This window comes from Mustelus asterias, unplaced genomic scaffold (assembly GCF_964213995.1).
Source record: "Mustelus asterias unplaced genomic scaffold, sMusAst1.hap1.1 HAP1_SCAFFOLD_3544, whole genome shotgun sequence".
Lineage (NCBI taxonomy): Eukaryota > Metazoa > Chordata > Chondrichthyes > Carcharhiniformes > Triakidae > Mustelus > Mustelus asterias.
In genome coordinates, this window is record NW_027593489.1 from 1 (window position 1) to 12,093 (window position 12,093).

General features: G+C 53.9%; 1 protein-coding gene across 1 annotated transcript; it reads left to right on the plus strand.

The window, feature by feature from the left end:
* Nucleotides 1–3,443: 3,443 nt before the first annotated feature.
* Nucleotides 3,444–9,082, plus strand: LOC144490642 (cingulin-like; the record flags this gene model as incomplete). Its single annotated transcript, XM_078208342.1, has 2 exons — nucleotides 3,444–3,607; nucleotides 7,449–9,082. Coding segments are annotated over 2 exons (303 nt in total), but the record flags the coding sequence as incomplete, so codon positions are not given.
* Nucleotides 9,083–12,093: the final 3,011 nt, after the last annotated feature.

Genomic DNA, 12,093 nt, shown 5'->3' on the forward strand with positions numbered 1-12,093 from the left:
CCCCCCCCTCTCTCCCCTCCCCCCCTCTCTCCCTCCCCCCTCCCTCTCTCCCCCCTCTCTCCCTCCCCCTCTCACCCTCCCCCCTCTCTCCCTCCCCCCTCTCTCCCTCCCCCCTCTCTCCCTCCCCCCTCTCTCCTCCCCCTCCCGCCCTCCTCCTCCCTCTCCCCCTCCCCCTCTCTCCCTCCCCCCTCTCTCCCTCCCCCTCCCGCCCTCCTCCTCCCTCTCCCCCTCCCCCTCTCTCCCTCCCCCTCTCTCCCTCCCCCCTCTCTCCCTCCCCCCTCTCTCCCTCCCCCTCTCTCCCTCCCCCCTCCCTCCCTCCCCCCTCCCGCCCTCCCCCTCCCTCCCTCTCACCCTCCCCCTCTCTCCCTCCCCCCTCTCCCCCTCCCCCCTCTTCCCTCCCCCCTCTCCCCCTCTCCCTCCCCCTCTCTCTGGGTGGACGTGGTCACCTCTGTCCTCGGTGGACGGCCCTGTTATCCTGCGACTGCCGGTGCCTGCGTGCGGGGAACCCGCTGTGTTGGAGGGGGCAGATGCTCCCGTTGGCGAGGTAGGTCTGGAAAATCCCGCCCAATGCCTCAGCGGTGGACTGTCGGAATAAAGAGTCAGACGTTTAGAACTGAGATGAGGGGAAATTGCTCCTCTCGGAGCGGTGCGGATCTGCTGCAACCCTCTGCGATAGAGGAAGGAAGTGAATTAGTCACTGCACTGTTATAATCCAGGTCAGGAACTCCAAGGTGTTTTATGAAGTCAGCCCAGACGATAAACTTTGCAGTTTGCATTTGGCTACGGTGGACATGATTCAAATGACCCACTAGGGAGCTTTTATCATAGAGTCGTAGAGGTTTACAGCATGGAAACAGGCCCTTCGGCCCAACTTGTCCATGCCGCCCTCTTTTTTTAAACCCCTCAGCTCGTCCCACTTGCCCATGTTTGGCCCATATCCCTCTATACCCATCGTACCCATGTAACTGTCTAAATGCTTTTTAAAAGATAAAATTGTCCCCACCTCTACTACTGCCTCTGGCAGCTCGTTCCAGACACTCACCACCCTCTGTGTGGAAAAATTGCCCCTCTGGACACTTTTGTATCTCTCCCCTCTCACCTTAAACCTATGCCCTCTAGTTTTAGACTCAAACAATGTTTATTTAAGAATATAGTTAACATGTATAGTAAGAAAATTAACCATAACTTTTACCAACTACAAACAAGACGGAAAAACAGTCCTGATATTGTGTCAAACCTTAACAACTAAATGCACTGCTCCAGCCATACGAATCCTATAAACAATCACCCCTTTTCGGGATTAGCACAGAGAAAAGGAATAGAGTCAGAGAGGTTTACAGCATGGAAACAGGCCCTTCGGCCCAACTTGTCCATGCCGCCCTTTTTTTTTAAACCCCTAAGTTAGTCCCAATTGCCCGTGTTTGGCCCATATCCCTCTATACCCATCGTACCCATGTAACTGTCTAAATGCTTTTTAAAAGATAAAACTGTACCCGCCTCTACTACTGCCTCTGGCAGCTCGTTCCAGACACTCACCACCCTCTGTGTGAAAAAAATGCACCTCTGGACACTTTTATATCTCTCCCCTTAAAATACTCACGTGATGCTGAAACTTTTGGTTGGAGAATTGAAACTCTTGACTTTTCCGTTCTGGAAATTCCCAGTGCCTGGAGGTAGGGCGAGAGCCACTGCAGGCGTCCAATCAGCAAACTCCCAAAACAGCAAAATTTTCCCTCCAAAGGTAAGAAAGACTGCTTCCCAGTCTGCAGTCCCAACAGCTTCTAACTATCTTGAGTTGAATTGATTTATTATTGTCACATGTATTGGGATACAGTGAAAAGTATTGTTTCTTGCGCCCTATACAGACAAAGCATACCGTTCGTAGAGTACAGAGATTTGATTTATTATTGTCACATGTATTGGGATACAGTGAAAAGTATTGTTTCTTGCGCGCTATACAGACAAAGCATACCGTTCATAGAGTACATAGATTTGATTTATTGCCACATGTATTGGGACACAGTGAAAAGTATTGTTTCTTGCGCGCTATACAGACAAAGCATACCATTCATAGAGAAGGAAAGGAGAGAGTGCAGAATGTAGTGTTACAGTCATAGCTAGGGTGTAGAGAAAGATCAACTTAGTGCAAGGTAGGTCCATTCAAAAGTCTGACAGCAGCAGGGAAGAAGCTGTTCTTGAGTCGGTCGGTACGTGACCTCAGACTTTTGTACCTTTTTCCCCGACGGAAGAAGGTGGAAGAGAGAATGTCTGGGGTGCGTGGGGTCCTTGATTATGCCGGCTGCTTTTCCCGAGGCAGCGGGAAATGTAGACAGAGCTAATGGAATGGGAGGCTGGTTTGCGTGATGGGACTGGAACTAAATAACAACCAGCCGAATTCCTGAGAGAGGCACAGAAATCTTTCTGTTCAGTCTGGAATCCTACACCTTGTAACTAACCAGCAACCAAATCTGAAAGGGAGGACTCTTGGGATTCCTCTGTGAAAGAACCACCTGATCTTGACTTGTCAATCAGTCTTCCCACAAAAATTCAAAAGGTCGTAAACTCCCAGGAAAGTGCATTAGGCCCAGATTAAAAATAAACAAAGCCCCATTTAAGCAGTAATTAAAGGACATCTAATCAGGCAGCCAGTGTCACAAACACTAACGCGGCACGGTGGTACAGTGGGTTAGCACTGCTGCCTCACAGCCCCAGGGACCCGGGTTCGATTCCCGGCTTGGGTCACTGTCTGTGCGGGAGTTTGCATGTTCTCCCCGTGTCTGCGTAGATTTCCTCTTGGGTGCTCTGGTTTCCTCCCACAGTCTGAAAGACGTGCGGGTTAGGTGGATTGGCCGTGCTAAATTGCCCCTTAGTGTCCAAAGATGTGCAGGTTAGGTGGATTGACCATGCTAAATTGCCCCTTAGTGTCCAAAGATGTGCAGGTTAGGTGGATTGGCCGTGCTAAATTCTCCGTGTGTGTACCTGAACAGGCGCCGGAGTGTGACAACTAGGGAATTTTCACAGTAACTCCATTGCGGTGTTAATGTAAGCCGACTTGTGACTAATAAATAAACTTTACTTTACTAGCTGCTTAGAACTGCAGAGAACACGATTAAAAAAATACATCTCTTAAAGGCACAGTAGCGGCACAGCACACAAATCCTCGCTCCCAGACTGCACTTTATCAATAGCAGTTGGCATCAATCCTGTAATTATACTGCTGCGTATTGGTGAAGCAATGATTCTCGGTATATTGATTACTCTGGTTGTATATTTACGTGGTGTCGGGTGGATTTGAGTGGTTTGGTGTCAGTCCTGATGTACAAACCTGCTGGAGTGAGAAGTGTTCAGGCTTGTGTTGGCGCAGGAGTCTCAGGCTAGTAAAGGTCGGCCATTTTGCAGCCAGTTGCTGGCCCCTCACGGCACACTTTTCCCTCCCTGCGTAGCTCACCCTGCGAGTGAAAGCGTTGAAGCGTCAGGTGGACGAGGCAGAGGAAGAGATTGAGCGGCTGGAAACAGCGAGGAAGAAAGCCCTGCGAGAGCTGGAAGATTTCCACGAGACCAACGAGCAGCTTCAGAACCGCGTCAAGTCTCTGGAAAAGGACAACTGGTAAGAGGGCAGAGCCAGCCACCATCTTAATCGCCCCCTCCCTCCGCCACCGACACGCAGTGGCAGCAGAGTGCACCATCTACAAGATGCACTGCAGCAATTCTCCAAGACAACTTTGATATCACCCCCTCTTCCTCTACCACCTGGAAGGACAAGGGCAGTAGATGGGTGAGAATATCATCACCTGAAAGTTCCTCTCCGAGTCCAGAGATGTGCAGGTTAGGTGGATTGGCCATGCTAAATTGTCCCTTAGTGTCCAAAGATGTGTAGGTTAGATGGATTGGCTATGCTAAATTGCCCTTTAGTGTCAAGGGGATTGGCAGGGTAAATATGTGGGGTTACGGGAATAGGCCCTGGGTGGGATTGTGGTCAGTGCAGACTCGATGGGCCGAATGGCCTCCTTCTGCACTGTAGGATTTCTGTGAATCACGCGCGTGCGAGTGACGGAGCGGCGAGCTGTTACAAAGTGTAATGTTCATAGAGTACATAGGGGAGAAGGAAAGGAGAGGGTGCAGAATGTAGTGTTACAGTCACAGCTAGGGTGTAGAGAAAGATCAACTTAATGCGAGGTAGGTCCATTCAAAAGTCTGACAGCAGCAGGGAAGAAGCTGTTCTTGAGTCGGTCGGTACGTGACCTCAGACTTTTGTATCTTTTTCCCGACGGAAGAAGGTGGAAGAGAGAATGTCCGGGGTGCGTGGGGGGTCCTTGATTATGCTGGCTGCTTTTCCCGAGGCAGCGGGAAGTGTAGACAGAGTCAATGGATGGGAGGCTGGTTTGCGTGATGGGATTGGGCTACATTCACGACCCTTTGTAGTTCCTTGCGGTCTTGGGCAGAGCAGGAGCCCAGACCAAGCTGTGATACAACCAGAAAGAATGCTTTCTATGGTGCATCTGTAAAAGTTGGTGAGAGTCGTAGCGGACATGCCAAATTTCCTTAGTCTTCTGAGAAAGTAGAGGCGTTGGTGGGGCTTTCTTAACTATAGTGTCGGCGTGGGGGGGCCAGGACAGGTTGTTGGTGATCTGGACACCTAAAAACTTGAAGCTCTCCACCATTTCCACGTCATCCCCGTTGATGTAGACAGGGGCATGTCCTCCACTACGCTTCCTGAAGTTACTACATGTGTCTTTGCAACTGGGTTTGGCACAAAGATGGACCACCAGAGGTGAACAGTTGGAAGGTTTTTTCCCAGGGCAGAAATGACAGTTACAAGGGGGCACACAAGTTCAAGTGGAGATGTGCGGGGGAAGTTTTCTTTACACAGAGGGCGGTGGGGGCCTGGAATGCCAAGTGAGGTGGTTGAGGCGGATACGTTAGACTTATCTGGATCGATACATGAACACACGGGGAATAGAGGGATACAAGCGGGACAACATGATCGGGACAGGAGGGCCAAAGGGCCTGTTCCTGTGCTGTACTGTTCTTTGTTCTTTCTGTTCGGAGATTTGAACGGCGGCAGCCTGGGCTCGAGCGGTTGAAGGCGTCTCCTTGCCCTCCTTATTTTGTCGTCGCAGACTCGAGGCTGCGGGGTGAAGAAGGGGAGGGACGCCTGGCTCGGAGTCCCGGAACCGCAGACAAAGTGTAAACTCTCCTCACCCCACCCTACCCTGTCTCTCTCTCTCTCTCCCTCCAGGCAGTGCCACTATAAACGAGAAGCAGACTGAGCCGTTGTAAGTTGACATTCCGGAACAGTTTCGTGTAGACCCCACCCCGCAACCCCTAAGTGCTGCGCATGCTGACTGCCGGCCTCCCAGCAACAGGCCCTGTCTGCGCCTCCGCTAACCGCTTGCTTACAGAGCGGGAATTCAGTAACCCGTTTACCAGGCTGCGGGCCTAGGTGATCCGGTTACCACCAAAGCTGCTGTTCCGTGTACACTCCCACCCGCCAACCGCACAGAGAGGCGCTTCCAAGCGCCTTTTATCTGCATGTCTGCCCAGGGGGAAAGGGAATAATAATCTCGCTGGACGTTAGAGAAAAACACCCAGTCTGCATGAAGTGTTTCATTAGTTTGCTCGCTTATGAAACTGGACCGTGGGGTTAGTTTAAAAAGTCCAGTTGCTTAGAGTGCATGTGATAGCATGTTGTTATTACCTAGATTGTCCAACTGTGCATAAAAGCTGGACTAACTCTACTTCGAAATGTGGTTGGTAATATTAGCAATGGATTCTGGCAGCGTGCCTGCCTTTGAGTTCCATTGACGGTGGGTTAGCACTGCTGCCTCACAGCGCCAGGGACCCGGGTTCGATTCCCGGCCTCGGCTCACTGTCTGCGCAGAGACTGCACGTTCTCCCCGTGTCTGCGTGGGTTTCCCACACTCCAAAAATGTGCGGGTTAGGTTGATTGGCCGTGCTAAATTGCTCCCAAGTGTTGCGGGGGATGACCAAGGTAAGTATGTGGGGTTACGGGGATAGGGCCTGGGTGGGATTGTGGTCGGCGCAGACTCGATGGGCCGAATGGCCCCCTGCACTGTTGGGATTCTGTGATTTTATGAATTCTACTTGTCGCCCCCTGTGCTTGTTCACTTGTGTTGGCTCCTAATTGGGCAATGTCTTCATTTTAACATTTCAAATCACTTCATGGCCTCCTCCCCCTCCCTATCTCTGTAACCTCCTCCAGTCCCTCCACCCCCTCCCTATCTCTGTAACCTCCTCCAGCCCCCTACACGCCCTCCCTATCTCTGTAACCTCCTCCAGCCCCCCACATGCCCTCCCTATCTCTGTAGCCTCCTCCAGCCCCTACATCCCCTCCCTATCTCTGTAACCTCCTCCAGCCCCCTACACGCCCTCCCTATCTCTGTAACCTCCTCCAGCCCCCCACATGCCCTCCCTATCTCTGTAACCTCCTCCAGCCCCTACACCCCCTCCCTATCTCTGTAACCTCCTCCAGCCCCCTACACCCCCTCCCTATCTCTGTAACCTCCTCCAGCCTCTACACCTTCTCCCTATCTCTGTAACCTTTTCCAGCCCCTACACCCCCCTCTATGACTCCCTATCTCTGTAACCTTTTCCAGCCCCTACAGCCCCTCCCTATCTCTGTAACCTCCTCCAGCCCCTACACCCCCTCCTTATCTCTGTAACCTCCTCCAGCCCCCTACACCCCCTCCCTATCTCTGTAACCTCCTCCAGCCCCTACACCCCCCTCCCTTTCTCTGTAACCTCCTCCAGCCCCTAAGCCCCCTCCCTATCTCTGTAAACTCCTCCAGCCCCTACGCCCCCTCCCTATCTCTGTAAACTCCTCCAGCCCCTACGCCCCCTCCCCATCTCTGTAACCTCCTCCAGCCCCTACACCCCCTCCCTATCTCTGTAACCTCCTCCAGCCCCTACACCCCCTCCCTATCTCTGTAACCTCCTCCAGCCCCGCACATATCACCCGTTTTCTCCGGGTGCTCCGGTTTCCTCCCACAGTCTGAAAGACGTGCTGGTTAGGGTGGATTGGCCGTGCTAAATTCTCCCTCAGTGTAACCCAAACAGGAGTGTGGCGACTAGGGGATTTTCAGAGTAACTTCATTGCGGTGTTAATGTAAGCCCACTTATGACACTAATAAAATAAACTTAAACCAATGCACCCTAATCTACACGTCTTTCGGACTGTGGGAGGAAACCGGAGCACCCGGAGGAAACCCACGCAGACACGGGGAGAAGGTGCAGACTCCACCCAGACAGTGACCCGAGCCGGGAATCGAACCCGTCTCCCTGGTGCTGTGAGGCAGCAGTGTTAACCCACCGTGCCACTCCTCCCACTCCTGTCCCCAGCCGGAGAGGTGCACCGATTGAGGCCCCGTCCCACCCATTGTCCCTCCTGAAATGACAGTAACTGCCTCCTTTTGTGTTCCACGTCGCAGGCGCAAAACCACGCGGGCCAACGCGAACCTACGGGGGGAGGATGATGACGCCAGCACGGATGACGAGTTCAGCAGCGTCTACCAGCCCTCCATTGCCTCGCTGATATCAGAGAGCAACCTCCAGACCAGCTCCTGCTAGACCGGGCCCTTCCCAGCGGGGCCGAGTGGGTGGGGAGAGGGGGTTCAGCTGAGCAATCACTCTGCCGCTCTCTCTGTCTCTGTCTCTCTGTAGCTCTCTCTCTCTGTCTCTGTGTCTCTCTCTCTGTCTCTCTCTCTCTCTCTGTCTCTCTCTCTGTCTCTCTCTCTCTCTCTCTGTCTCTCTCTCTCTCTCTGTCTCTCTCTCTCTGTCTCTCTCTCTCTCTCTGTCTCTCTCTCTCTCTGTCTCTCTCTGTCTCTGTCTCTCTCTCTCTGTCTCTCTCTCTCTGTCTCTCTCTCTCTGTCTCTCTCTCTCTCTGTCTCTCTCTCTCTGTCTCTCTCTCTCTGTCTCTCTCTCTGTCTCTCTCTCTGTCTCTCTCTCTGTCTCTCTCTCTGTCTCTCTCTCGCTCTGTCTCTCGCTCTGTCTCTCTCACTCTCTCTGTCTCTCTGTCTCTCTCTCTGTCTCTCTCTCTCTCTGTCTCTCTCTCTCTCTGTCACTCTCTCCCTCTGTCTCTCTCTCTCTCTCTGTCTCTCTCTCTGTCTCTCTCTCTGTCTCTCTCTCTCTCTCTCTCTCTGTCTCTCTCTCTGTCTCTCTCTCTCTCTCTCTCTCTCTGTCTCTCTCCCTGTCTCTCTCTGTCTCTCTCTCTGTCTCTCTCTGTCTCTCTCTCTGTCTCTCTGTCTCTCTCTCTGTCTCTCTCTCGCTCTGTCTCTCGCTCTGTCTCTCTCTGTCTCTCTCTCTGTCTCTCTCTCTCTGTCTCTCTCTCTGTCTCTCTGTCTCTCTCTCGCTCTGTCTCTCGCTCTGTCTCTCTCTCTGTCTCACTCTCTCTCTCTCTGTGTCTCTCTCTCTCTCTCTGAGCGTGTGCATTGATGGGCAGGAAGTGTGATGGGGGTCAGGTGTGATGGTTGGAATTGGAATATCTGCTGCCCCTCACTGTGAATGTGCTGCTCTTGGATCCTAACCTGACAAGAAAGAGTCTTCGCCGTCAGAAGATGTGTCTGGAAAGTTAAAAGGCAAACTTGTTTATCCTCCATCTGCTTCCCCAACATTACCGAGGATCGACTTTGGCCTCAGTTACGGGGGGAGGGGGGGGTGCGGAATATCACTTGATATTTTTGCCCCCCCCCCCCCATTCCCATGCTATGGTCGGGGTGTAAACTTTGCCTTTTCAATATGCACATTCTCAGGAGAACCCCATTCTTTTCCATCTCTTTCTCCCCCGCCTCATGGTGCGCGTAACCCCGTGTTAGCTCAGGGGGCATCACGAGACTGGGCCAGTGTGCCTGGAGAATTCCCCCAGGGAGTGAAAGGGGGGGAATGAGAGAATCCCTACCCTGCAGGAGGAGGCCATTCGGCCCATCGAGCCTCCGCCAACTCTCTCCCTCTCGTGCTCTCTCTCTCGTGCCCTCTCTCTTGTGCTCTCTGTCTCTCCTGTCTTCTCTCTCTCGTGCTGTCTCTCTGTCATGCCCTTTCTCTCTCTCTCTCGTGCTCTCTCTCTCTCGTGCTCTCTCTCTCTCTTGTGCCCTCTCTCTCTCTTGTGCCCTCTCTCTCTCTCTTGTGCCCTCTCTCTCTCTCTTGTGCCCTCTCTCTCTCTCTTGTGCCCTCTCTCTCTCTCTTGTGCCCTCTCTCTCTCTCTTGTGCCCTCTCTCTCTCTCTTGTGCCCTCTCTCTCTCTCTTGTGCCCTCTCTCTCTTGTGCCCTCTCTCTCTCTTGTGCCCTCTCTCTCTCTTGTGCCCTCTCTCTCTTGTGCCCTCTCTCTCTCTCTTGTGCCCTCTCTCTCTCTCTTGTGCCCTCTCTCTCTCTCTTGTGCCCTCTCTGTCTCTCTTGTGCCCTCTCTCTCTCTCTTGTGCCCTCTCTGTCTCTCTTGTGCCCTCTCTGTCTCTCTTGTGCCCTCTCTGTCTCTCTTGTGCCCTCTCTCTCTCTTGTGCCCTCTCTCTCTCTCTTGTGCCCTCTCGCTCTCTCTCTCGTGCTCTCTCTCTCGTGCCCTCTCTCGTGCTCTCTCTCTCTCGTGCTCTCTCTCTCTCGTGCTCTCTCTCTCTCGTGCTCTCTCTCTCCCGTGCTCTCTCTCTCCCGTGCTCTCTCTCTCCCGTGCTCTCTCTCTCTCCCGTGCTCTCTCTCTCTCCCGTGCTCTCTCTCTCTCCCGTGCTCTCTCTCTCTCTCCCGTGCTCTCTCTCTCTCCCGTGCTCTCTCTCTCTCCCGTGCTCTCTCTCTCTCCCGTGCTCTCTCTCTCTCCCGTGCTCTCTCTCTCTCCCGTGCTCTCTCTCTCTCCCGTGCTCTCTCTCTCTTGTGCTCTCTCCTGTGCTCTCTCTCTCTCGTGCTCTCTCTCTCGTGCTCTCTCTCGTGCTCTCTCTCTCTCGTGCTCTCTCTCTCTCGTGCTCTCTTTCGTGCCCTCTCTCGTGCTCTCTCTCTCCCGTGCTCTCTCTCTCCCGTGCTCTCTCTCTCCCGTGCTCTCTCTCTCCCGTGCTCTCTCTCTCCCGTGCTCTCTCTCTCCCGTGCTCTCTCTCTCCCGTGCTCTCTCTCTCCCGTGCTCTCTCTCTCCCGTGCTCTCTCTCTCCCGTGCTCTCTCTCTCCCGTGCTCTCTCTCTCCCGTGCTCTCTCTCTCCCGTGCTCTCTCTCTCCCGTGCTCTCTCTCTCCCGTGCTCTCTCTCTCCCGTGCTCTCTCTCTCCCGTGCTCTCTCTCTCCCGTGCTCTCTCTCTCCCGTGCTCTCTCTCTCCCGTGCTCTCTCTCTCCCGTGCTCTCTCTCTCCCGTGCTCTCTCTCTCCCGTGCTCTCTCTCTCCCGTGCTCTCTCTCTCCCGTGCTCTCTCTCTCCCGTGCTCTCTCTCTCCCGTGCTCTCTCTCTCTTGTGCTCTCTCTCTCCTGTGCTCTCTCTCGTGCTCGCTCTCTCTCGTGCTCGCTCTCTCTCGTGCTCTCTCTCGTGCCCTCTCTCTCTCGTGCTCTCTCTCATGCTCTCTCTCATGCTCTCTCTCTCGTGCTCTCTCTCTCTTGTGCTCTCTCCTGTGCTCTCTCTCTCTCGTGCTCTCTCTCTCGTGCTCTCTCTCTCCTGTGCTCTCTCTCGTGCTCTCTCTCTCTCGTGCTCTCTTTCGTGCCCTCTCTCGTGCTCTCTCTCTCCCGTGCTCTCTCTCTCCCGTGCTCTCTCTCTCCCGTGCTCTCTCTCTCCCGTGCTCTCTCTCTCCCGTGCTCTCTCTCTCCCGTGCTCTCTCTCTCCCGTGCTCTCTCTCTCCCGTGCTCTCTCTCTCCCGTGCTCTCTCTCTCCCGTGCTCTCTCTCTCTTGTGCTCTCTCTCTCCTGTGCTCTCTCTCGTGCTCGCTCTCTTTCGTGCTCGCTCTCTCTCGTGCTCTCTCTCTCTCGTGCCCTCTCTCTCTCGTGCTCTCTCTCTCTCATGCTCTCTCTCATGCTCTCTCTCTCGTGCTCTCTCTCGTGCTCTCTCTCTCTCTCGTGCTGTCTCTCTCTCGTGCTCTCTCTCGTGCTCTCTCTCGTGCTCTCTCTCGTGCTCTCTCTCGTGCTCTCTCTCTCGTGCTCTCTCTCTCGTGCCCTCTCTCTCTCTCTTGTGCCCTCTCTCTCTTGTGCCCTCTTTCTCTCTCTCGTGCTCTCTCTCTCTCTCTTGTGCCCTCTCTCTCTCTCTCTTGTGCCCTCTCTCTCTCTCTTGTGCCCTCTCTCTCTCTTGTGCCCTCTCTCTCTCTCTTGTGCCCTCTCTCTCTCTCTTGTGCCCTCTCTCTCTCTCGTGCCCTCTCTCTCTCTCTCTCGTGCCCTCTCTCTCTCTCTCTTGTGCCCTCTCTCTCTCTTGTGCCCTCTCTCTCTCTTGTGCCCTCTCTCTCTCTTGTGCCCTCTCTCTCTCTCTTGTGCCCTCTCTCTCTCTCTTGTGCCCTCTCTCTCTCTCTCGTGCTCTCTCTCTCGTGCCCTCACTCTCTCTCTCTTGTGCCCTCTTTCTCTCTCTCGTGCTCTCTCTCTCTCTCTTGTGCCCTCTCTCTCTCTCTCTTGTGCCCTCTTTCTCTCTCTCGTGCTCTCTCTCTCTCTCTTGTGCCCTCTCTCTCTCTCTCTTGTGCCCTCTCTCTCTCTCTTGTGCCCTCTCTCTCTCTCTTGTGCCCTCTCTCTCTCTCTTGTGCCCTCTCTCTCTCTTGTGCCCTCTCTCTCTCTCTTGTGCCCTCTCTCTCTCTCTTGTGCCCTCTCTCTCTCTCTTGTGCCCTCTCTCTCTTGTGCCCTCTCGCTCTCTCTTGTGCTCTCTCTCTCTCGTGCCCTCTCTCTCTCTCTTGTGCCCTCTCTCTCTCTCTTGTGCCCTCTCTCTCTTGTGCCCTCTCTCTCTCTTGTGCCCTCTCTTTCTCTTGTGCCCTCTCTCTCTCTCTTGTGCCCTCTCTCTCTCTCTTGTGCCCGCTCTCTCTTGTGCCCTCTCGCTCTCTCTTGTGCCCTCTCTCTCTCTTGTGCCCTCTCTCTCTCTCTTGTGCCCTCTCTCTCTCTCTTGTGCCCTCTCTCTCTCTCTTGTGCCCTCTCGCTCTCTCTTGTGCCCTCTCGCTCTCT